Raw genomic sequence first — 27,488 nt, 5'->3', positions numbered from 1 at the left:
ATGATGGAGAAAAGAAGGATAAATTTAAGTCATTTATAGGAAAACAGATGCAACTTGAGGCCATAATGTTTAGTGAAATAAATCCATCTTAGATATCTCATGACTTCTCTTATATGAGATACCTAAAGCATACATAATTTAATGAGCAAAAGAAAAGATGGGCAATGGGAAAAAGGGAGACAGATCCAGGGTAAGTGGGCAGGTGATGCTGAGATGGAGGGAGAGGGCAGAACGGAAGTGAACGGGGAATTAAAGGAAGCAAACTACACATGCACAGGTACCCACTTGCCACAGTGAATGAGATCCTTACTTCTATAGTCATGTACTAATGAAAATTTTGAAAATTAGAAATACATAAATTTAAAAAGATAAAGGCACTAATAGAAAATGTCACTCCCCTCTTAATATGACAATGTTTCCGTTTAAAGATTTTGTTTTGTTTCATTTTATACTTACTAGAAAAATTATTGGTGATAATTTTAATATAATTGAATCTTTTGATAAAATGAACAAATATTTTTCCATAACCATTCTTTTTAATGAACATGTCAATTTACCCAAATATCTTCATTCTTATTTGTTTAGGGTAATTTAGACCCTGCTTTACTTAGACTTGGCTGAGAGTACAACACATATCAGTACAAAGTCTGTTCAATCATTTCAATGAGAAGACCTTTGCTGGTACTTTAATTAACCATGCGTAAAGAGCACACACACACATATCTAGTTAACAGTTTTCCTGCCATTGATTGAGTGTATTTCTTCTCTCTATCTGACTTTTGTTTTTGTCTGTGTACAGTGGAGGATGCAGCAAGCAGGATCAGAGGTTACAATGACCGTTTGGTTGTCCAACGAATGAAGTTTTTGTATTTTGTCATCATGAGGTGCTCCACCTTTTGATAAGGTGTGCACATTCATTATACTACAGCACCAAGATGCATCTACACTTTACGTTTTTCTCGCTATATGGCTGTTATAAACAATTGCGTTTGGGCTTTGTTTAGAAATTTTATTTAATTTCATTAGGCTTCTAAGGTTTTAATTCTGTAAATCCTCTGAAAGAGCGAAGATTCTCTCCCTTGTTCATTAGTTAAGGGATGGATAGAAGGAATGGAGGTGCACACAGGATCAGCACACTCAGGTATGAGGCCTTCTCTACTGACTGTTTCAGTTAATGCTCAGAACACTCCAGGGAGGTAAGCGTTATTGCATACATTTTATAGGTAGCAAAATAGAGTCAGAGGGGCTGGGGATTTAGCTCAGTGGCACAACGTCTGCCCGGCAAGCACAAGGTTGTGAGTTTGATTCCAGGTACCAGGAAAAAAAAATAGAGTCAGAGAAATTAACAACTTTCCCAGTATTAGAAGCTTATTGTGGAAATCAGTTTCAAACTCAAATGTATTTGTCTCCAAAACATTCCTGTGCCTCAGTATCCAAGATTTTTGAAACACAGGCAAATTTACATAAACAAAGAATATCAAATGTCAGCATATCTGAAGCTATTTCCAAAATATTTTATTTGCATGCTGTTTTCTTTGACAACTGGGGAGTTATCCTTATTCTGTGCTTAGGAAAATACATGACTGCCTAAAGAGACACATAACAGAGAATTTAGGAATAATTATTTTTACAAGAAATTTGGCTTTCATTTTCATGTCTATGTGACTTTGGAAAATGTTTAAACTTGGAAAACTTAGATTAGAAAATATGATGATATTTTATTTCTTTTATATTTTTTCTTTGCCACAGAACACTAACTACAGTATCTTCAACCTTGTTTGTACAATATTACGCATGTCTTGAAATAGCATTTGATTACCTAAAAATGTAGCTGATATGGAACAGTTATAATAAGAAGTTCCAATAGGTATGAGCACTGAATAATGTTAGTATGGTCATTCACTGAATGTAAAACTTTGTCTAGAAAATGCAATTTTCAGTGATGTTGCATTTTCATTTGACAGTTTGGTAAAAAATTAATTCAGCAAATTTAACCCTAAACTGTGTTTAGGATAATTCTTATGTTATGTTATCCAGTTGATCGGCTTCCAATAAACATCATGTACAGCAAATGTCCAGAACAAGAATGATGTTTTTTAAAGGGAGAAAAGAAAAAAGATACACTGAAAAGAATTTGTCTATATGGACTCAGTTTTCTGTAATTTTAAGGTTTGGGGAATCAGCAGTATTTTAAAGTGATGGAAGTATAGACCCAACGAGCTTTTATTTATTTATTTATTTATTTATTTTACTTTAAACACACAGCACTCAGATTTACAGATATTTTCTGCAGCAAGAGTGTAAATTGATATAAGGGTTAAAGCAATGACACTGTTGAGTTTCACTATCAGTGAGAGGCATTGGGTAGAAGGACACAGAAACTGTTGCCCTTTTCAAATAATTCGCAAATGCACTAATTATGTGTCAGATATGAAAGTTGAGGCACTGTGACCTTCAAGCCAACAAAAGACCTTTTCAAGTAAGCCATTTCCATGTACATTAATAACGCGAACAATGCCCTTCCACAGTTAAATAATGTATGGCTGTTATTTTATTACATGTAAATGCAAGTCAAGAAGTTGTTTGACTACTGACATATTAAAAATAATGCTATAAAAAGGAAAAAAAAACATAAATAATATTTGGTGGCACTCTTAAAATAGTGATCCAGCAGCAGCCTTGCAAACGATGTGCAGATCTTGTGCAACAACATATTCTGAGTACTCGTACATAATCACCGGGACATTGGAGAAGTTAAGAGATGTTAGAAGAACTACTTCTTGCAGTGATAATGACAGTGATGGATTTTGCAGATCAGAGATCACTGTGCCAGCAGGAGAAATGTTGACCAAGAGTGGGGTTCAGAGAAAACAATTCCACACCTTTTCCCATGGCTTTGATATGAAGAAACTATTTGTAAATACTGGATATAGGTCATGGACATAATGGTAGTTATTTAAAAAGGACACCTATAAAAGAACACTTACTGTAAGAGAATGTAAATTTCAAAAGAAATAATAGGAAATAAACTTTGGTGTCACTAATGCTGGATTCAAATTGACTGCTTGAATGTCAAACAGTGTCCATTAAGTTGTAATAGAAAATCAAGAACAGGAAAAAATATTTAATTATGTTTTATTTGTCCAGCTAGGAAGTATATTTGATACTGAATAAAACATGAATAAGATACATTCATGCTTAATGCAACTTAAGTATGCATAATAGATCTCTGGGAAATAATAAACCAATTACAAACCTAAAATAAACCACAATCATATAAGATTCCAAGAATTTATTAGTATGCAATCCATAGATAATTTCTTCCAGTCCCATAAGAGCCTCTTATCATGGGTTAGATGTTGATACCAAGAGACTGCGGAGGGCTTAGTGCTTCACTGATTAACATTTTCTTTTGTTTAAACAGTTCTCTAGAGTCTTTTATTGTTATTTATTTTAAAAGAGTCTTTGAATTCTTTCATAAAATATACAGCAGTGACATTTGTGAGAACACCATCTCTGTATTTTCAGGCAATGACTACATGCTCTAATATATCCAGTCTAATAAATATTTCTGCATTTCCTTGATCTTCTAAAACATTTCCATTATTTTAAATTATATTTAAGGTGGCAAATCTTGCTTGTTCCATGTCAACAAATGAAGACGGAATTAAAATTGTCAGAATTGCAGCCAATCACTTGGAAACATTGTGTCCACAGGTATGGTGACTATGTTACTCTATTTTTTCAATAAATATATATACATATATGAATAAATAAATATATACATCTTCATCCTTTCATAACATGGAAATATGTATTCAGTTTAAAGATGGATGACTGAATTTTTCAGCATCATGATTTATTCTTTACAAAGGAACTAGTTCTTGTAGCTCTTTTAGATGGTCCTGAGAGTTTTATGTTAACGTTAAATATCTTCCAGTGGTCTGAAAATTTGCAAGACCTACTGTAAATAGACATATTGAATCTGGATAATTAAAGTTTTTTCAATTAATCTATCTTGGTAAATTCCTTTCATCTCTAGTGAACGCAAAGTGGTAGTCTTATTTCAAATCCTAGAATATTATGACATGTAGTGAAAGCCTCTTATTTTATAGATGAACAGATTGGGTATTAGAGGATGATTATTATTATATAAGTATTATAAACTACTTGTTGTTTAAAGGGGCAAAATAGATTGCAGAGAAACTTTAGTAAAGTCATGGATGACCTTTGTCCTAAGTTTTACTATGTGAGCTGGTTCAATGTATTTCTCCTGATTTCTTTTTTAATGATAAGACATGATAGCATATTCTGAGCAATCAGAACTATTTTCTTATAACAATTTAGGAGTTTGTTAAGCTCTAAAGAGTCATATTGCTTTCAGGAATTATATCTAAATGACTAGTAATCACACAGAGCTATGAATCAGAACCCACTATATGAGGAAATGCTTAAAGCCCCTGTATTAGAAGAGCCCAAATACCATATAGATTCTTACTTTCTAAAAAAGAATACAAATGTTTTACGAATGTAACATATAATAATGATTAAGGACACGAAGTCTCTGGATATCTGTTAAGATTCTTCCTCTCCTAAAAGTAAGGTATGTATTAACTTCTTGATTTGTCTGTCTGAGAATTTCATTTCTACAAATATTGAAGTAACAGTGGTTCTTTGGATTTTATGTTGATTAAAAAGTAAAAACTGGTCAGAGGGTCTGTAGCTGTGATCTCTTAACTAATGTCAGTTTTCTATGAGACCTCATAGGGCACAGAATGACATCTCTGAAAAAGTTCAATCAGTTATGCTCTTACAACCATCTATGAGAAATCTCCTCTGTCCACATCATGCCTAATGCTTGATGTTGTCATTTGATGTTTTTTAACCTGGAGTGTTAAGGATATCTCACTGGTTTCGCTTTTCCATTTTCTGATTATTTTGTAGAATATTTTTTCAAATATTTACCAACTATTTTGCTAAGTCTGCTATTGCCTACATCCTTTGACAATTTTACCTTGGTTGTTCACTTTTTGTTATTATCAAGTTGTTGAAATATGTTCAAAAATCTGCTAAATGTGGCTTTGCCTTTAACTTTCTAAATACTAGTCTAAACTAAGAAAATTTTAAGAACTTTAAACATGTTATCCATGTTTTAATTCCTTTAAGAAGTATTTCTTGAGCACCTGCTTGTGCTCTGATTTGTGATTTTTGGCCTTGCTAAGAATTTCTATCAACAAGAATATATTTTGTATAAGATTGAAATATTATAATTGAAAAGTTAGATCTTTATTCTTTCTGAAGTATATATATGTGTGTGTGAGTGTGTGTGTGTGTATATATATATATATATATATATAATGACATAGGATGTCTTAGTTGCTCTCTCCTTGCTGTGGCAAATACCTGATGATATCCACAAGGTAAAGATAGGATAAGTTTATTTTAGCTCACAATTTGTGGAGGCTCCAGTCCAAACTGAGCCAGCTCCAAGGCAGGGCAGAGCAGCATGGCATGAGCAGGACATGGCAGAGCGGCAGAGCAACAGAGCAGTGGAGAAACAGTCCACGGCAGGACAGGCAGAAAAGCAGCAGCATCAAGCCCCCTTTTCTCTTTATATTCCATCCTGGCTGCAAGCCTTTTAGAAAGTGCCAACCACACTGAGGGGGGAATTTTTCTTCAGTAAATCCATTCAGCCACACAGAGAACAATGGCAAACCAAAAAGTGGGCGAATCCACTGCCATATACGGTTAATCCCAGTATCACACACCTATTTTCCAGCCACCACTCACCTATGAGGGCATGAGGCCTTATGGAGACATCTAGATACAAACCATAACATAGGGATCACTTTTTTCTAGTGCAGACAATTTGGTACCCATCATGTATTAGTTTACCCTTTCCTGATTAATATGCAGTGCTACCATTGCTTTATACACATATACACACACATGTGTGCATGCACATATACACATTTTTCTCCGTTTTTTTCTTATATATTTGTGTACATGTCCATATATACTTATATAAAAATACGATACATGCAAACGTACAATGAATATGTATTTATATAGCATACATATATAACACAAACATGAAATACATGTAACAATTTTTACTGTCACGCATGTAAACTGTACAGGGTGATAAACAAATTGAAACACTCTGTCCCATTGTTTCACAGTACACCAGTCTTTGACCTTCCATTTTGTTGATTTGGTTCATAATCTATTATTGAAATAGTAACATCACAACATAGTAACTATGGTTTTATGCTACATCTTGATCTCTTTTAGGCAAACTGGCTCACTGGCTTTTTTTTTTTTTTTTTTAAATTTGAATTTTTACTGTGTCACTTTATAATTGAATTAAGATGTTACAATATTTTAAGTTTTAGATTACTTTAGCTAACAGTAACTAAGACATTGAATATTTCTTGTTTGATATTAAATATTTCTATCAATAAATATGTTATATATGTATTTCCTTAATCATATTTTATCCTTTAGTGACTCTTTAGATTTTTATTACTTATTTTAAAAATTCCATCACTTAAAAATTCTTCTATATTCTGATAACTTCTAAAATATTCTTTGCAGATTAAGTATATTCCTAAATAACTGACTCATTTATTTTTCCTTCTGGTATCTCCCTTTTGATATTTACAGACATCTAAAAGTTAAAATAGTAAAAAACACTGAAACCTGATTTTTCCATTTCCAAGTCACTCTTCTCCTTCAGTCTGACCAGTTTTAGATTATGGTATAGTTGTTTATTGGTTGCTTATTGAAAAACGTGGAGTGAGGGATTCTTTATTCATTCAACAAGTATTTATTGAACATCTGTTATGCAACAGTAATAGTTTATACATGTGGAAAGAAGATATGCACTATTTATACTTCATGTACTCAGCAGAAACATATTGTATGTTCTTTACATATTTATGTAGTATATAAATACATGATAGACCTCATTCTATATTTATAAAGAGAAAAGCTTTTGGCAAGTTGTACAATATTATCTTTAATAGTTTTTAGACAGTATAATTAGTTTGAGCTATAACTGATAAAGACAAACCTTTAAAGTGCCTGATTAGGTATATGTGGTAACCAAGGCTGTTACCTTTCCTGGTGGCCTCCAGTAATCTGCTCTTGTCCTAGGCCATTTCAATATTTTATTATTCATTTGGTAAAATTATAGATTAATAGTCATAATTTTAAAAAAAAACTATAACAATAAGGAAATACACTAACTAAAAGAATCTATTCTCAAAATGTCTAGGTGTTATATAATATGGATTAAAATTAACTATGAGAATGGAATATGACAGCTATTAACCTATTATATCCTGAGCACTATAAAGCCAATTGCAATGACAGGGAATGGAAGGAAAATTTACTCTCTGAAAGACAGAAGTGTAAGTTAACAATTATCTCAGTGTGAATCCACGTTTTGTTATGGCTTTTAGAAAGGCTGATGTGATTTATTATGTTTCTGTCAAAGAATAAATTCTACAAATGATTCTCAACCTTCTCTGTACTTCAAAATCATTTTTCAAACTTTATATTATACGATATGCTTAGTGCTATGTGTTATGAAGTTTGGAGTTGGTGTGTCTGGAGTGTATCCTAGAATCTCTGTGTGTGTGTGTGTGTATGTGAGTGTGTGTGTGTGAGTTCCACTTTGACATCATATAGGGAGTCAACAGTACACACACTGTCAGGTCAACTTGCAGTCGTTTTTGGTGCAGGTATGTGAGCCGGTGCACAGAAATCTATGAGCAAGATTTTTATGCAGTTTTCTGTAACTTTAAAATCTAGAACCACAGAGAATGTCATAAGCTGTTTAAAATAATAAATCTACTATATGAACAAGAAAAGCGAAAAAGGCAAATTTCAAATGAGTAGGTATACAATCCCATTTATGGCAAAATAGATCAAGTGACATATCTATGTATTCATAGGCGAAATGTATAAAAGGTCCTCCTGAGAATTTTTTATTTTTATTTTTCAGTACTGAGGATTGAATCCAGGGCCTTCATTCTGATCTACACCTCCAGGCTTTTTTTATTTTATTTTATTTTATTTTATTTTACTTTATTTTATATTTTATTTTGAGACAGAGTCTCACTAAACTGCCCAGACTGGTATTGAAATTATGACCTTCCTATCAGATACCCAGAGCAGAATTTTGAAATTATAGGCAGGAGGGGCTGGGGATTTAGCTCAGCGGCAAAAAGCGCCTGCCTGGCAAGCGCAAGGTCATGAGTTCGGTTCCTGGTACCGGAGGAAAAAAAAAAAAAAAAGAAATTATAGGCAGGAGCCAGCGCACCCAGCTAGTTGTGATTGTTCAGACAGGATCTTGCTGTGTCACCCCGGCTGCCCACAGATTCCTGATCTATTGCCTGTGACACACAAGGGCTGGGGTTGCAGGTCTGCACCACCATGCCTGTGTCGTTGGGATTTTCACGGTGGTAGCCTTTGGAGACAGGCAAGCAAGGACTTTCACATTACACATTATTTCTTCTTGGACTTTTCATTTAACCAGAAATATGTACTTCATGAACTTCTAGACAAAACTGTTGAACATTTCTAGACTGTATGAGTCAGGCTAGCCCTGGGTCAGGAGGAGCTGATGGCTTGGCACTGTGCTTTTATTTGTTATGTACAAGTGAATTCCCCGAGGTGTCAGTGGATTGAATTGTACTAGTTCTTTCATTGTTCCGAAAGGACCACAACTATAACGATTCTTCCAGTTCGAGGTAGTTTACTTTAAAAAAGAATTGTCACTTGGAGCATATTTAGCAGAGGACGTCAGACATAAGAACATATCTTGAAAACGTGTCATATGAAAACCTCATAAAAGCAACAGAAAATTTCTAGCCAGGAAAGGTAAAACTTGGAGAAACATAACAGCCATCAAATCTTTAAGAGAGTATGATGGGAAAGACTTGTTTGAAGGGCCCTGCGGGGCATTACAACATACGAGGAGTTGAATCTCAAAGTGTATGATTTTATCTCAGTACAGAGACAGGATCTGTAATAGAACTACCCTGAAGAAATTGCACTTCACTGAGAAGGACAGATTTGAAATTTCTCAACACCGCAGACACTTTACATAAAGTTACTTCTTAGAGGTTATGGGCCATTTTGGCTTAGAAGCCTTTTAATATCCAGGGCCAATGGACCTGTATTTTTAGATGAGCTTAATTTAATCTTGTTTGATTTACTTTATCTAAAAATCACTACTACACGGGTGCAGTGCCTAGCGTTTACAGTACTCTTAGTGAGAAGGTGCATGTACTTAGCACAGTGTGATGCTTCTTATTCCCCTGCTCCCTCCTTCTATCCCCAGATCCCTTCCCCCCATTTCCCTTTCTCTTTTTAGTTCATGTTTGTGCTGCATAACAATTACGTTCATTGTGGGCAGGCGGTACACGCACCTGACGGGTCTTAATTCCTTCTATGTCCACTTCTCCTCCACCCTACTCTAACCCTCCTTCTTAGTCCTTTTCTATTCGCTGAAGATCTCCCTGTTTCCTTCTGTCTGCTCTTTGGGTTGATCTTTATTTTATTGGTACTTTGGATTTTTCACATAGGACAAACAATGTAAAATTTAATATCTGTCTAATTTATTTCACTTAACATTGTATTTTCAAAGTGCTTCCATTTCCTTACAAATGACTCAGATTTATTGTTCTGCATGGCAGAATACTATTCCATTATGTACTGATACCATATTTTCTTTATCCATTCATCTGTTGATGGGTGTATTGGCAGCTTCCAAGATTTAGCTGTTATGAATTGTGCAGCTCTAAGCACTGGTACATCTGTATCACTGTAACGTGATGTCTTTAAAGAGTTTGGGAGGGTGCCTTTAGTCCCTTTTATGTAAAGGAGAGAAATGTGACCTAAATGATAGTACAGATAAAGTGCTATAGGTTTATTTATCCTGCTGGAAGAATAAAGCTATACACAGAGCTCAATCTTTGTTCCATTTTAAAATGTGACTTGGAAGCCTATTTGAAAAATAAATATATTTGCTGATGAGATAATAATTATAAAGATATACAGAAATAAAAGTTCTAAAGCGAATTGATTATTTGATCTAATGTTTGAAGGCTCATAAGCTGAAATTGATTAAAGGTACATTTGAAGTCAAGGCCTTAGCATGAATAAGATCTACTATGCTCATGAACTGACAAAACATGACTTGTCCACAGTGCTGGGGGCATCAGGAGTCCAAGTGGATATCTGCATCCAGTTCAGCGAATTCTAAACATGGGCCCACGAAAGCATTGTCAAGGTCCATAGTAAAATTAGGTCAGCGTAGTTAGCTTTCACATAAAGTAAAGTTTATTCACCTTTTAAATTCTGGAATATGTACTTTCTACTTGCTTGATATATTTCAAAAGCATTTTGTTGATAAAGAAAGTGGATTGGACTTTCATAATTTTTTTCATTGTTGAAAAATTTCCAAGGTGATTAGTCCTTGTTTTCCCACTCTACCTCTTGCTTTTAAAGATATATTCATAGCCTGAGAATTAAAAGAATTCAAAGTACTAGTTTAGGTTGTTTAACTATGTATGTCAGTAGAATGACCTATGGGGCACATTATAGCTTTAAAATTATTAGACTGCTTAGGCTTTGGGAAGGAGGAAATTACCAACACTTGGCATGAGTTTACCTATATTGAGAATGCCATACTGGGTTCTTGACCCTGCAATTTAAGGCCTAGGCAGAAAAAAGAGAGTTTTTTTTTTAAGGCTGTGATGACCTGTCATCTCATCAAGGGAAATACTTAAACAAATACAAATATACTATGCCTTACCAAACACATTGGAGAAAGAACTTCATTTTTGCTGCTTGAGATATTAGGTGCCTTGTCCATGGTGAATATACCCTCAACAGCGCCTCTCAACAGTGCTTAGATTGTCCAAAATCAAGTCAAGTTTTCCATCACTGACTAATGTAAATTAATGTTTAACATAGCTTCATTATATCTTCTACTTCTGTCTCTTCTCAAGTAGTGTCCAGTGACCTGACAGAACTAAAAGAGCTTCCAAGGCATCTCATTTATTTTCAATCATGTGATTGGACATAAAGTGACAATATTTTTACAAGCTTCCTTCTTCAGAATATAAAATTGCTTTCTGGTAGAGTAGTGTATTTGAGTTGGCCAGTATGGAAAATAGTTGATTGTCCCAGACATGGAAGTATAAAAGGAAAACAGAAGTATTTGGAGGAGGGTATGCACTGGAGATTATTGTCCTCACATTTAAACATGGATAAATACACTATCTATGGAGGAAAGTTTTTGTTCCATCGATGTATCCAGACTGTAATGCTAGACACATAGTAGGTATTCAATACATGTGAATGACTGAGTGTTTAAGTGAACGATTTTGCCCGAATAAACTTATTTTGGATTACAGGGATTAGCAATGGAATACTAAAGTCACTCCTCTTCCATTCTTCTCTCTTCTCTGGGAGGTATACAAATTCTAATTTCTAATCAAAATGATATAAAGTCCTGGTGTGACACTCTGCCTACTGGAGTGCAAGTCATGTGAAATGAGTGGCGTTATCTCCCATTGTTTGAGCAGGACTGTTTTGTTGCAACAGCAGCTTGCTCTGATTAAATTGTGATGTTTCTACTGTACATAGTGCGTGCTTCAGGAAGGGCACTGCGCTATGACTTTCAAATGGAAAAACATCCTGATTTGTATGTTTGGGTTTGTTTTTGTGATAAAGAAGCTGTCATGTTCGTGAATTGAAAGCATTTAATTTTCTGAGTATCATGCTTTGGGAAAGAAAATATATTTAGTTCAGCTTAGGTAGATGATGATAGATATTTTTCTTACAACTGAACAATGTAAGGCCCAAATAATCAATGTGAAATAAGCACTATTTAAGGATTCCAGGGTGCACCTATAAAAGCCATGACAAGACTTTCATAATTGTGCCTCCTGTGTTTATATTCTCTTCAGGCAATGGAAAACATAGTCTAAGGTTTGAGAAACAAGCAGACCAATCATGGTATAAAAGGGCTAAAATGAGGTGATTAATTTTTAAAAGCTGATCACATTCAAACGGTTGACTCTAAAAACTAAGTAGCATAATTTCAGGTTCAATGTCTAAGATCAATTCCTTTCCAGTGATGACACACTCGTGTGCAAAAACAATATGTACTTGATTGCAACAATGACTGTGGTTGCTTTTCAGGCTTGAAAATTAATGTCTATGCCTCTGCATGGTCATTATTCCGCTTTCACAGTCAGCCTGTCCTCTTTACTCTTAACAGTCTCTTCATTTGACAAATATTTATTGACCACCTAGTAGGAGGATCCCTGAAGCTAGGGTGAGCCGTGGTTATGGAGCAGGGAATCCAAAAGCATCCACTGGGGCAGTTCTGAGGACCAAGAGTGGTAAGATATCAGTTCAACTAGAAGGAAAATTTTAGGAGATGTTTCTTGAATAAACAGGAGTGATAGCCATAAAATTCAAGAAGGGAAATAGGGAAATATTTTGATAATAATTTAAAAGTACCCAGAAATAATTATGATCTAACATGAAGGCCAAGGCAAGAATTCTAGAATTAATCAGAAGTCAGAGAGTATATAGCTTAGTTATGCTGTAATATTGACTAAGGGCTTAATTTTAATATTTGTGATGTAATGCTAAGTGTGTCAACACAAAGGATCTGTGCTAGACTGGATGAAGTTCTAGTTATGGAAGAAAAACTTTGGAGTTTTGCTTATTTAAATTTACCCTAAATTTACAATAAGGAACAAAAGTGAATTAAAAAGAAAGTGATGTTTGAATAGGAATATATTGAAATAGCACTATTCATAGAGAACTCGGGGAGGATTTACAGAAAAATGACATTTTCTGTAACTCTTAAAGGATTTGGACACAGGGTAATATAGAAAAGGAATTATATGCAGAGGAAATTTATGATTGAAATTGAAAGTAAGTGGGTAACTGAGTCAGTCTAATGCATTATTTCTTAGAGAGGGAGATACTGATGTTCTTTTCTGTATAGGACTGACACAGTGGTGAGGTTTGGCATGCCAGAAAACCCAGCATCATCAGCATTACATGCACAACTAGCTCCTTCCATAGCCAAGTCATTTTAATGACCATGAAATGGTTCCACACATTTCCATCTCCTCGGTTGAGCAGGTGATACTGCTCAACCAGTGGGAGGGGATAGACTGGAAAAAGTAAATTGTACCCCTTAATGCCCCATTAAGGAATCCAGATCTGGCTTATGCATTGCAGCTTTTGAATAGGAGAGTGACAATATCACAGCTATTCTTCTTGGGGATTATTCTGGACACTGTGTTAACAGAATAGATAAAAAGAGAGACAGGACCAGTTAAGAGATTACTGATAATACATGCAGAAGGTAGGATTTGAGAAAGGGATGCAGGAATTCAACTTTATAAAATAAAAAAAAAATTATATATGGTCTGTATATTTTTTTTTTTTTTTATTTTTTTGGTTTTTCTCCGGTACCAGGAACCGAACTCACGACCTTGCGCTTGCCAGGCAGGCGCTTTTGCCGCTGAGCTAAATCCCCAGCCCTATATGGTCTGTATAAATAGACTAGCACCTGAAAAAACACTAAATGACTCATGTTGCAGGTGAAAGATGATGAACTTGAAATTTTTTAATCTAACGCCTGGGAAGATAATGGCTCTACAGGAGAAACTGGAAATAAAATGAAGGACTCAACACTATAGGCAGAAAATAATATATCAGATAAATAGGTAGATGGATAGAGAGACAGACAGACATATAGATGGACATATCTAGCATCTGCCCAACCAGGTTGCTATTATAGCAAACACTATACGAATTTGAGATGTCACAGCTAAATATGGTATCCTGGGATCAGAAACATTAGATGAGACTGCTAAAGAAAGAAAATAAAAGGAATCAAAGGTACAACCTGTAGAAAATACAACTAAGAGAGCAGGAGAAGAGGAATTTGAGTTAGAATCATCAGCAAAATGAGGAATGCTCGGAAAATGTGGCTTGTCGAAAACCTAGAGGATGGAGCTGCAATTCAGCTTCTCCAGAGAGGTCCACTGGGGCAAAGACTGACAAAGATCTTGTGAAGCTGGAAATTAGAAAGTCAGCGCTGGTCTCAACAAGGGAAGTTCCAGTGGAGTTATTGGAAAAGAAAAGAGCACAAGAGCAGAAGATATCTTTGCTTTTTTTTTTTTTTTTTTTTTTAGGAATTGAAAAATATAACTAGTTGTAGAAAAGGAAAAAACACCTGCTCAGCCTGTACTCAATGGCACAGGCTATTTGTTTGTTTGTTTGTTGGTTGGTTTTAGCCACTGAGGTCTATCATATCTTTCACTTTGGGTCAAGTTTTCAATATTGCTTTCTGTTTCCAGGATCTGTGCAGTAAATTGTGTTTTTAAGCAATTCTAGCCACGTTCTCTAAACCATGATTTTTATTAGATGAGGTCACATTCATGGAGCTAAAAATGATGATGAGTAATTACAGATTATTAATAATTAAGTAAATATGATATCTTGGACTTGTAAGTGATTAGTATTTAAATGAATTTTAAATGTACAGATAATGAAACAGTTTTGGAATTTAAGAAATATCTATGTCATTCAGAGAGCAATGATAATGCTGAAGAATATTTGGTTGTAATAGTATTTTTGAATGTTATTTTAAACATGAGCCTGAAAAAAATAACAGTACGAGGATATTGAAACAAATGGAAAGTGTCTGGGAACAATTCTGTTCAAGAACTTCAGGGGGGATATGAACACTATTTGTGACCAAATGTCCTGAACACAAACATCTAAGCCCTGTCACAACTTCTTACATCAAGGGACCTTATACAAACCCAAGCAACTATTAATCCTTTTCTTCATACAAAGATTGCAAATTATGGTCTTAATAGACTCCGGGTTCTCATTTTATATACTATATTATAACTGACAACACCCATTACCATTATATCCTGATGTAGATTAGAGTGGTTTTCTGCATTTCTTCAAAAGAACATCTTCTAACTCGACATCACACTAAATCAAAAGTTCAGGACTTATAGATGACCTCTGGATTCTTGGAGAATAGGCTGCTTAGGAAAATGAACTGGAATAGCTGGAGTTTTTGCTTTGTTTTGTCTTCTTTGTTTTGCTTGAAACAAGGTCTTGCTATGTAGCCCAGGCTGGCCTTGAACTCACAGCAATGCTCTTGCTTCAGCCTCCCAATTGCTGGGATCACAGGCACGCACTGCCATGCTCAGTAAGTGAGTGTTAAAAGAGCAATGAAATAAATGTAAGATTAAATGTGAACAAACTTGTATTATATTGCTCTATAAGGAACAATAATTATTATTTTTCATTCTATAGTTTTTGTTCTAAAGCTGCCTTTCTAGACAGTGTTATATAAAAACATGTCATTTGGGGTCTCAGGGGAAAAAGGGAAAAAGACAATTGGGAACAATTTTAGCATTATCTCATGTGGTCAGTATAAGTGTTATCTCATGGGATCAATATAAAAAGCAGTGTACAGCTCGGCATGGTGGCACATACCTGAAGTCCTAGCACTCGGGAGGCTGAGGCAAGAGGATTTTCATGGGTGTGAGGCCAGCTGGGCTACATAGTGAATTCAAGACAAGTGTAAATCACACAGCAAGACCTTGCATAATAATAATAATGGTAATAATAATAATAATAATAATAATAATAATAATAGAGGCAGTGTGCAGATACTAAGTGAAGGGGAGTGAATCAGTGAATAAGAACTGTCCTTGCTTTGTTTCATTTGTATTTTGCTATTGTTCTTTTAATTTATTTTTTACTATTCTCTTTAAAATAAAACAAAAGATCCAGCAATTGTAAGGACATTGCTCCATAGAATGAATTGGGTATGTGAAAGTTTTAAGTCAAAAGTTTGTAACTAGGAAGTAGTAAAGTAGCAGTGTGGCATTGCATAGTTTATCTTTTAAATATAAATTTAATGTGTGTTTTGGCCTACTCTTCTTAGAAATAAAATTAATGTACTTATATCAAGTGAAATCTGACCCTGTCTAATGGAGGACAAGTGAGTTAATAAAATAATAAAATAAATAAACTTTCCTTCAAGCGTTGCTCTTTAAAAAGCGTTGGATCTAATTTTGAAAGTGCATACACTTTCTGAACATAGGCACACCTGCAGAGGCTACGCATGTGCAGTTTGTAACACTGAGTATGAGATGTGATCCCTCATGCACGTGAGTTATGGCAAATGCCTTTAGGATTAGCATCTTTAATTTTTGCAATCTTCCTGTAATGTATGAATTATTGAATTCATTTTATATATGAGGAAAGAGAAATTCAGAATTGTTAAGCAAGGAACAAAGGAACCAAAAGAACAAAGGATGAAGGTTAAGGAACCAAAAACTAAATTCTTCAAGATTTAGGTACTACCAATTCTTCCTGGATTTAGAATTATTTAATCACTAAATTATTGTCTATTGACAGTTTTCTATTTCTCCAATGAGCATAAAATATTTTCTATAAAATATCTTAGAACTTTTCAATATTGAGCTGGTAAAGCTTTTTGACTCTCATGTATTTAAGTTTTGCTATTTTAGAATTTCATGTCTAGGCTCTTTTTTTGTTTATTAGAGTGTTTTCATGATATATAATAAATACATTTTGAGGAACTTGGCACATCTTGGTCCTTTGTATTCCCCTCCCCATCTTCTTCTTCCTTTCTTTCTTATCTCTAAATATCTTTCATCTCTACAAAGTCTTTCTCCCTGTTTCCTATCTCCCTGTTTCATCTATTTTTTACTTTGTTCTTTAATTATTTATACATTGAGCTTTTCATATATGAGAAACCAAACCATGTGATATTTAACCTCTGTGTCTCATTTATTTCACTTAGCATTATGATCTCAAATTCCATCCATTTTCATACAAATGCCTTAAATTTATCTTTCTTTATGACATATTTCGCTGTTGTGTGTAAATAACTCATTTTCTTTATGCATTCATCTCTTAATGGACACACAGGCCACTTACATTATTTCACTGTTATGGATTGTGTTGGTTTAAACAGAGATTTGCATGTATCACTGTAACATACATGATGCTTCTTTGGGGGACATACCCAGAAGAGGTATGGGTGAGTCAAGTGGAGTTTCTTTTTGCAGTTCTCTGAGATGCCTCCATTGCATTAGTCATGTTTCCATCTCCAGGCAATGACAGCCAACATCCACAGCTTAAAGGAAGTGACATTTACTTTGGCTCAAGGTTTCAGGCCCTGTTCTACTTGCTGCCGTGAAGAAAGAATGTGGCAGAGGGGCACGGCAGATGAAAAGCTGCTCACTTCACGGTGGTCAGGAAGCGGAGAAAGAGGGGGGAATGGTGAGGAAGATGCCCTTCCGGGTCATTCTGCCAGTGACCAACCTCTTCTGACCAGAATGACCTCCCAACAGCACATTCAGCTGTGGAGTATGCGTGGATTAATCTACTCATGAGCATGGCACCCCCACCATCTGATAACATTCTCAAAGCTCCACCTCTAGATACAGGAGACATTGGGGGATATTCCAGATCTAAGTTACAGCACCATGCTTCCCTGCATAGTGGTCAACAGTAGTTTACACACCCAGCCACAATGTAAGGTGACAATATTATCTGATACTTATATATCACTTTATTACTAAACCAAGATTTGCAATGTCATTAAGCTATTTCACTCAGTAAGGCTGTATCAGTGGTTGGATCAGCAAACTGGGAAAGGAAGTTAAAATATAATTCTTGTACTTTAAAATCACTCAATATCCTTGTTACATAATTGGAACTCTCTGACATAACAGTGGGTCAACATGTTAAGTATGTCATTTTACTGCAATATTTTCAGTCACAGCTTTTGATTAAAACTCAATAGTTTTATATGGGGATTAGCTAGTTATAAAAATGTCTCTTTTAAGATAATAGAGCAATATTTTGTCACTTTGAACACATATGGATAGAAAGAAAAAGTTGAATGACTTTAAAAGATTGGGTTATTTAAAGTTATGCTATGTTCTTAAAAACTTACCTTTTACATTAAAATGTCTTGCTTAGAATCCAGGGGAATATATTTAACTTTAAAGACTTAAATATTATAAGAACTTACATTAAGCTTCCAGCTGCAGGAGAGGAAGAGGGACTGGGATGTAAACAGCCTTGGGCCGTGACTGCGGGGCAACACGTGGGAAGTCAGTGTTCCCTCTGCTCTGCTCTCAATGTGCAGGTATGGAAGAGAGGGGAGAAGTGGGATACGAGCAGCCTCTGGCTGTCCCTGCAGTAGCGGCAGGGCAGTGAGTTGGCCCACAGCACTTCCCCTGCCCTGGTCCTAGCACTGTGGGAGAGGAGAGTGAGGAGCCAGTGGAGAGGAACCCAGGAGGCTGAGCAAGGGCCTAGAGGTGTCAACTGCACAGGGGACTGAGAGCAGCCCGGGGAGATGAACACAGAGACAAACGGAAGGAGATGTGGGCTGGCTGTCAAGGGACAGCCAGAAAATTGCTGGCCGAAGACTCTGGCCCCAGTGCCTCATACAGAGGTCAAATTCAGCCTTAAACCAGCACTAATCTATTGCGGTCTTCATGGAGTCAACCACCACACAGCTGGGCTCTGACTGCACACTACCACAGAACTGAGGAAACCAGGGGAATTTTACTGGCTTTGTTTGATTTTGTCTTTTTTGTTGTTTAGTTTTTTAAATTTTTATTGTTTGTTTTGTTTTATATTTTTCTCTCCTTTCTCAGTTGTCTTTCTCATTTTCTTGGAATTTTCATGTGAGTGAGTGGACACTGTCTCTGCTCTTTCTGGTTTACTTCATTATTCTTTTGCTTGCTGCTTTGTTATTTCTCTCTTATCCTCGTTTCCTGTTTCCAAAGCTCGGGTGATCATTCCTTGTCCTTCAGCCTTGCTTCTAGTATATTTCTCTTCATTTATTTCTCTATTTTCCTTATTTCTTTTAAATTGCACACCCCACAGGGTTAAAGCACTCTCCTGAGGGGAAACTCACTGCAGACCAGCTCTTGGTTTATGTTGGATCTTGTTATATAACTGTGAATTTTTCTTCTATAGTTAAAGGTACCAAATTAATAATTACCACGGTTTCTCAGTTTCTAGGCGTGCTTGATGCTATTGTTATTACTACTTGTATTACTTTGGCCAGGGTGTCATATCTGCTGTAATTAGTTGTATGACAGCACTGTCACTGTCTGGGATCACTGTCATCACGAGTCCAGCACCAAAGCAGTGGGTGCTACCAAATAGATAGCAACTTCTTATCCCTACTAAATTGGGCAGGGAGGATCTTGGGACAGAAATAAAGGTCAAGAGCCAGTTACACCTAGAAGGTATTTCTGAGGAATAGACATTTCCTGGGGAAGCCTCAGTGCTAGTGCTAAAACTACATACCACAAGCAATTTACAAGCATCAACACAAAAACAAATTAAAATAAAAAATAAAAATGACAAGACACAGAAGCAAAATGCAACCCCAGACTTTCATGCCACCCCAGACAAGTCCAGGGAACAATGAGGTTGAGGAAATCAACCACATGAACTTTCTGGAATAATAGCAACACAGCAAAAAGAAAATAACAGCAACAACAATAACAAAAACTAGATGAAGGAGGATATAGAGAAAACCAGATAATCAAATGATAAATGATATCTCACGTAAAAAACAAGATGACAATCATATTGAAGGACTTTGTCAGTGAATCTAGAGTTGACACAGGTAAAAAAATATAGAGGAGCTTAGGAAAATGATGGAAACTATGAATGCCCAACATAGGAAAGTAATGGAATCCATGGAATAGAGTCAAACAGATATTCAGGAGATTAAAAATTCCCCTGAAAGTGTATGAAGCCAAATTAACTAAGATGAGAACAGAATATCAGATCTAGAAGACAAGATTGCAGTTATTGATGACAAAATGAAATATTTCTTATAAATAGCTAGGGCCTATGAAAAATTAATCCAACAGCTGCAAGATGATGCAAAGAAGAACATAAGATTGATCAGAGTCAATGAAAGCAGGAGACAGTGCAAACAACGTAAAAAAACCTGTTCACAGAAGTAATGGCATAAAACTTCCACATCAGGGAAAAAGAATTTCACACATAAATAATTGAGGCATATAGAATGCAAAATAAATCTATATCAAGTCATGTAATAACCAACATTCCAGAAATTCAGCACAAGAGCAAAGTAATAAAAACTGCTAGAGAATAAAAACAAATCACCTATAGAGGACACCCCATCAGAATCACAGCAGGCTTCTCAAGACAAACTTCAAGTCAAGGACCGCTTGGAGTGAAATATTTCAAGTCCTGAAAGAAAGCAACCTCCAACCCAGACCAATGTAACCTGTAAATTATCTTTTAAAATCAATGGAGAAATTAGATACTTCTGTGACAAAAAAGAAATGAAGAAATATAATTCCAAGAGCACCATTGGAATGCATCTACCCAGCAAGGCAGTCCATTAAACAGAGGAGAAAAATAGAACCAACCAAGGAAAATAATATAACAAGGATAAGCCAATACATATGTTATAATGACAAATATAAATGATCTCAAATCATCAATTAAAAGAGGCAGACTGGCAGGATGAATCAATAAACAAGAGCCAACAATATGTTACATATAAGAAACACAACTCAAAAAACAATTCATAGACTATAAGTCAAAGGATGGAAAACAATACCTCATGCAACAGGAACTTGGAAAAAACAGGGATATCTATTGTATTTGCAGACTAAGTGAACTTCAAGCCAAGACTGATCAAGAAAGATAAAGAATGGCATGGGGATATAGCTCAGCAGCACAAGCAACTGCTTGGCATGTACAAGGTCCTGAGTTTGATTCCTGGCACAAAAATTTAAAAATTAAGAGAGACAAAGAAGGTCACTATATGCTTGTTATGGGAAAACTCCAAGAGGAAGAGATAACAATCAAATAAATGTGCTCCTAAAATACCAATTCACCCAACTACATAAAACTAATATTACTGGATGTGAAAAATCAAATAAGCACTAACAAAATTGTAACTGTGGACCACAATTTGATTGTCACAAATAGACAGATCAAACTAGACAAAATGTCAGTAAAGAAATATCAGAACTGACCTAAATGTGTAAAAACACTGGACCTGATAGATGTCTAAGAGTGCCCTACCCCACAACATCAGAGTACACATTCTCAGCTACATGTGAAACATTCTCCAGAATAGACCACATACTAGTTGAGAAAACATGCCTAAGTAAAGGCAAAGGAATTTAAATTATCCCACATAGATTATCATATCATAGTGTAATGAAATTGTCAATCAATGGCAAAAAAAAGCAGAAAAAAACTCCATAAACATATGGAAATTAAATAACAACCTCCTGAACTATCAATGGGTCACAGATGAAATTAGAGAAAACATAAGACATTTTCTACAATTAACTATAATGCCCATCAAACATACTGGAACTTAGGGGATGCAATGAAAGCAGTCCTACGATGGAAATTTATAGCACTGAATCAGGAAAAGAGCATGAGAACAAATGAATAACCTAATGTTGAAACTCAAGCTTCCACAAAAAGAACAAGGCAAACCTGAAATTCATATGAAGGAAGAAATTATAAAGATCAGAGCAGAAATTAATGCAATTGATGCTGAGAAAACAAAACAAAGAATCAATGAATTGAAGAGTTGGTTTTTGAAAGATTGAAAAAATGGACAAACCCCTAGTAAACCTTATCAAAAAAGGAAATAAAACTCTCTATTCAGTTAAAAATGAAAAGGGAAAATCCACAACAGATCTTGCAGAAATCCAGTAGATCATCAACACCTTCTTTAAGAATCTGTATTCAAATAAGATGGAAAATGCAAAAGAAAAGGATAGATTCCTAGATACATATAAATTACCAAAGGTGAATCAAGAAGATATAAGTAATTCAATGTCAGTTAATGAAATTGAAGATGGAATTAAAAACCTACCAACAAAGAAAAGCCCAGGTCCTGATGGATTCACTGCTGAATTTGAAAATAAATTTAGAGAAGATATAATGGCATTAATCCTCAAACTCTATAGTAAAACTGAAAGGAATCAATACTCCCAAAGTCATTCCTGAAAGTAAGTAGTACTCTCATACCCAAACCAGATACTGATGCAATAAAAATAGATAACTACAACCCAATCTGTCTAATGAATATAGCTGCAAAAATCCTCAATAAATTACTAGAAAATAGAATGCAGCAAGTCATCATGAAGATTATATACCATGACCAGGTAGCATTCATTCCATGATTGTCCAACATTCACAAATCAATGAATGCAATATATTATATCAAAGGAGTCGAGGACAAAAATCACATGATCATCTCACTAGATGGAGACAAAGCATTTGACAAGCTTAACATCTATTCATGATGAAAACCTTACAGGAGATTGGAATAGGGGGTCTTTATCTCAATTTGATAAAAGCCACCTGTGGCAAAGAAATAGTCAACAGTATAATAATTTGTCAGGAACTGAAAGCTTTCTCTGTAAAATTAGGAACAAGACAATGGTGTCCACTATCACCATTCCTATTCAATACAGTTATGGAAGCATTAACCTGAGAAATTACACAAGAGAAACATATAATAGGAACGAAAGAGTTAAATTATCAGGATTTGCCAATGATGTGATACTCTAATAGAAGATCCCAGAAACTCTACCATAAACTTCTGAATTTAAGACCAAATTCAGTTGCATAGCTGGATACAAAGTCAACACTCAAAAATCAATAGCATTCCTGTACACAAATAAAAAACTTACTGACAAGGGGCTGGGGATTTAGCTCAGCGGTACAGTGCCTGCCTGGCAAGTGCAACGTCGGAAGTTTGATTACCAGTACCGGAAAACAAACAAACAAAACAAAAAACAAAACAACAAAAAATTACAGAAAAATTAGGGAAACATGGTTTACAATAGCACTGAAAAAAGGAAGTACTTAGGAATCAGTCCAACAAAATAAGTAAAAGCAAAAATTACAGTACTAAGAAACTGCAGTACTCTGAATTTTCTACATCAAAAATTACAATACTGTGAAAAAGGAGATCAAAGGAAATATCACTTAATGGAAATCTACCCCTTGTTTGTGGGTAGGAAGAATGAACAGTGAAAAAGGCCACACTTCCAAAATTGTTATATAGATTTAATGCAATCCTCATGAAAATAGAAATAACATACCTCACAGAATTTGAGAAAACAATCTTCAGATTCATTTGGAACCAAAAGAGACATACAATAGCCAAAACAATTTTGGGCAACAAAAGCAAGGCAGGGGACATCACAATCCCTGACTTGAAATTATACTACAAAACTACTGTGATAAAAACAGCATGATACTGGCAAAGAAATAGACCTGAGGATTACTGGAACAGGTTAGGAAATGCAGAAACAACTCCAAAACACTCCTAGCCACTGTATTTTTGAAGAAGAGGCCAAACACCTTCCCTGGAAGAAGGATAGCCTCTTTAATAAATGATGTGGGAAAACCTGGCTTTCCACATGCTGAAGACTAAAACTAGATCTATGTCTCTCACTATGCACTTAACTAAAATCAAAATGGATCAACTATTAAAATAGAAACACTAAATCTGGTAGAAGAGAGATTAGATAGAACTCCTGAAGACATCAGGGTAGGCAGACTTTATGAACAAAACCCTTCACACAGAAAGTATTACAAAGAAGCAACAGCTGAGATCTCATCTTATTGAAAAGGTTTTGCACAGTAAGAGAAATCATCAGCAGAACGAAGGGACAATCCACAGAGTGGGGAAAAGTTTGTCAGCTCTTCTCAAAGCACTAATATCTAGAATATATACAGAACTTAAAAAAAACCCTCAAATTATAGACTTAGTCAAAAAATGGGCATTTGAAATGAATGCACATCTCAGATGCAGAAAAATAAATATATGAAAAAATTTTCAACATCACTGGTCATTTGAGAGATGCTAATTGAATCTGAGATTTCATCTCACTCCAGAAAACAGGGCTATCATCAAGACATCAACAAATAACAAATGCTGGTGGGCAGTGGGGTAGAGGAACTTTTGTGCATTGTTGGTAGGAGTGTATATTGGTGCAACCACTATGGAAATTGGTGTGGACAGTTCTCTGAAAGCTAAAATTAGAGGTTCCACTTGAGCCAGCTATTCCCACTCTTAGTATCTTCCTAAAAAAATTAAAATAATATATGCCCACCCATGTTTATATCAGCACTGTTTGTACTAGCTACATCATGTAACCAGCCCAAATGCCCACTAACCAATAAATGGATAAAAATGTTGTTGCTTTTTTTTTTAATACAGTGGAGTAATACCCAGTCACAAAGAAGGATAAACTTGAGACATTTCTAGGTAAATGGATGCACCTTGGGACAACACTCTTAAGTGAAATACATAGGACACACATATATAAATATCACATTGTTTCTTTGGTGTGAGAAAATGAAAGTGTAAATAAGGACCAAAGTGTATAATGGACATTGTAAAAGAGGAAGAAAATGTTCAAATGGGAAGGGGAACTGGGGAGGGGAAGGGGGAAAGGAAAGAAGGGAAAAGAAAAATAAGAGAAAAGAAGTAAAAATTGAAAAAAGGTTTTGTAAATGAGGATAAGAGAAGTTGAATGGATGTGAGGGGAATGAGGGGAAAAGAATCATGGTATATCACGTACAGGTACAGTTTCCCTATGATGACTGTGATCATTGCATAGATCTGAAATGTATCAGCAAGCTTAATTAATGAAAAACCCCCTACAGTGGATTTTTGTCTGTTAAATAAATTATGCACATTAATGAGTTCATTTCATAGAGCTGTTCAGACTAAATTTTAGGTTTAGTAATTGCATTAACCTAAAGTTTATAAAAGTTACAACATTCTATTTTGTTTTTATTATTTATTTCTCTATCAACTATGACAGTACTATTTCAAATAATTTTTTTTAAGATGGTGAGCTTTTATGTCCAGATGAAGTATTAAATAAGAAACCAACATTTCTCAAAGCCTTTGCCTTCATTCTTAGCTAACATAGGGGCTGAAAGGAATGTATATTTAATTTCTTTCACATGTGAGTGCTACTGAATATTCCTGTTGGTCATGGCAAAGGTATTTAAAGGTGTTGTTGAAAGGTGGAGGCCAGAAAAATGATTTTAGTGAGTAAACTGGAAGAATGTCAATCTGGGAGAAACTGATCAACTGTTAAATGTTTGCTTTAAAACCTTCAAAATCATTTCTAAAACAAGTTGAAATCACTTCTTCCCATGGTGCTAGGGGGAGTGCCTGCTGCTAGTATTGAGAACCTTAATGTGGGGGAGCATTGGATTGCTGTTTAGGTTTCTTCTTTATTCTTGCTAAAAAATCCAATAATTTACTCTAGGTATTATTACATTTTCCAAGTAATATATTGTGTATTAAGGAAAAGTACATTAAGGAACAGTGTTTTTCTGAAGGTTGCTTTCATGCCATTCTGCGAGTGGGCCCTTGGGAAAAGAAAGCAGATTAGTTTGAGGAAATCTAGGAAGCACAGTCAGAAATTTAAAGGATCTCATGGATTCTGAGTGTAGAACTGCCTGTCTGCATTCTCAGAAGAATTTATGACTGTGCACTTAGCCAAATAGAAACATTTGTTTATAGATTGGGAGGAAAATGCTTATTAAGTAAAGTTTGTTGGTAAATTAATATAGATGTAACTGCCATCTTCCTGTGAGACTTGCCTCTCACTGCTGAATGCACTGTCAACTGCCAATATGTAATAATACTATTTTGAGCATCTGCCAGATGTTTCCTATAAATCATGAAATTCAAGAGCAACTACTTGGAAGCCAATCTAAACAAAAGTACAATTGAGGTAAATTTTTGCAGTGGTTTGTAAAATATGAAGAGATTTCCTAACAAGTAATTTCTAGACAGGTTACTTTGATAGACATGAGATTTTCAACTTGCACATTGGCCTCTAGGTACTGATTTTTGAGAGTCATCCACTTAACGCAGATATCCATCCATTATTTGCGCAGTTTTTTTGTGTATAAGCCTGGCAGCAGGCCCTTTTCTAGCTAATGAGAATGATATACTGAATACAATACCACCATACAAGGGTTTAGGAAGCTTGCATCTTGAGAGTGATAAACAATAAGTAAGGAAATCAAATAATTTTTTAAAATTTAAAACCACCATAAAGAGGTATTATACACATAATAAAGTGCACAAATTTAATTTATACAGTAAAGTGAGTTTGGAGATAAGAATACACCTGTGAAACCATCCGCACTTTCAATTCCACAGTTGTATTATTACCTTCCTCCCACTCTGGGTTTGTTTTCTCCCACCTCTATTATCATTATGTACATGTGATAAGAAAATAAGATCAAATCACTTAATAAGGGGCTGGGGATTTAGCTCAGCGGCAAAAGCGCCTGCCTGGCAAGCGCAAGGTCGTGAGTTCGGTTCCCGGTACTGGAGAAAAACCAAAAAAAAAAAAAAAAAAAAAAAAAAAAAAAAAAAAAAAAAAAAAAAAATCACTTAATAAATTTTAAGTATGCAATATTATTAACTATAGGCATTTTTCAGCCTCTGTGTGTACTTAAGGTTAAAGTTAGGTTACTGTGACAGCAAATGGCTGGATTTTGTGTATTTCTTTTTAAATCTTGTTAAAATACAGATTTTGATTGGGATTATTTAATCTACTTACATTTAAAATAGTTGCTGATAATAGAAGACTCACTATTGACATGTTGTTAATTGTTCCCATACTCTTTTATATCTCCTTTGTTCCTTTTTTCCTCTCCAGCTGTCTTCCTTTGTAATTAGATAATTTTCTGTAGTGGTATTTAGTTAATGACCCTTAGTTATTGTAGGCTGATCAGGCCCAAAATCCTCTACACTAGTGGATGGAGAAAGCCCAAACAAACGACACAGTTGAAATGATTTTAGGGCTCCAGGAGGATCCAACTTGCTTATAGAATTCAAGATTCTCTGGGTTAAGACAAAGACTTTTCTAGGCAGCCCATATTTATTAGGTTTACAAACAAAGGAGGAGGATACTCAAGAAAACCCAGGAATCTAGTAGGACTTTAGGAAATGTTTTCCCAAGTAGTAAATTATGTCAATCAGGAGAACTACCTTATCTTTAGGTTGGCATTTATTGTAGGAGTATGGAGCCTGAAGCTGCTCTCTCCCTGTAGTTAATTGGAATTGGAGCCAGACATCTTTAGCTGTGGCCTTATCTTTTGCTTAGAGGCATCACAGCTTCACAGGCCAATACAGGCCTCAGGGTGATCAGTGACTCACCGAGGTTCACTTACTATGAGTTCACTGCCTATCTTCAGATAAGGTGCCTAGAATTTGGACCTCTCACAAGTAAACATGGAAAGCCAATCGGTTAATATTAAATTCTACTCAGAGCCACTTCATAGTGGTCTCC

The 27,488-nt window shown here is 35.2% G+C and overlaps 1 protein-coding gene across 4 annotated transcripts in view; it reads left to right on the top strand.

The window, feature by feature from the left end:
- Nucleotides 1-27,488, top strand: part of Ctnna3 (catenin (cadherin-associated protein), alpha 3) — a 1,502,556-nt gene that overhangs the window by 951,578 nt on the left and 523,490 nt on the right. For all 4 annotated transcript variants that reach the window (XM_013514887.1, XM_005385969.2, XM_005385970.2 and 1 more), the window contains exon 10: nt 3,625-3,717. In XM_013514887.1, the coding sequence (XP_013370341.1) occupies nt 3,625-3,717 (93 nt within the window). The remainder of the gene's footprint in view (nt 1-3,624; nt 3,718-27,488) is intronic.

This window comes from Chinchilla lanigera, unplaced genomic scaffold (genome assembly GCF_000276665.1).
Source record: "Chinchilla lanigera isolate Chin_1 unplaced genomic scaffold, ChiLan1.0 scaffold00024, whole genome shotgun sequence".
Lineage (NCBI taxonomy): Eukaryota > Metazoa > Chordata > Mammalia > Rodentia > Chinchillidae > Chinchilla > Chinchilla lanigera.
Note: the sequence above shows the minus strand (reverse complement) of the source record. Positions and strands in the feature narration are given on the sequence as shown.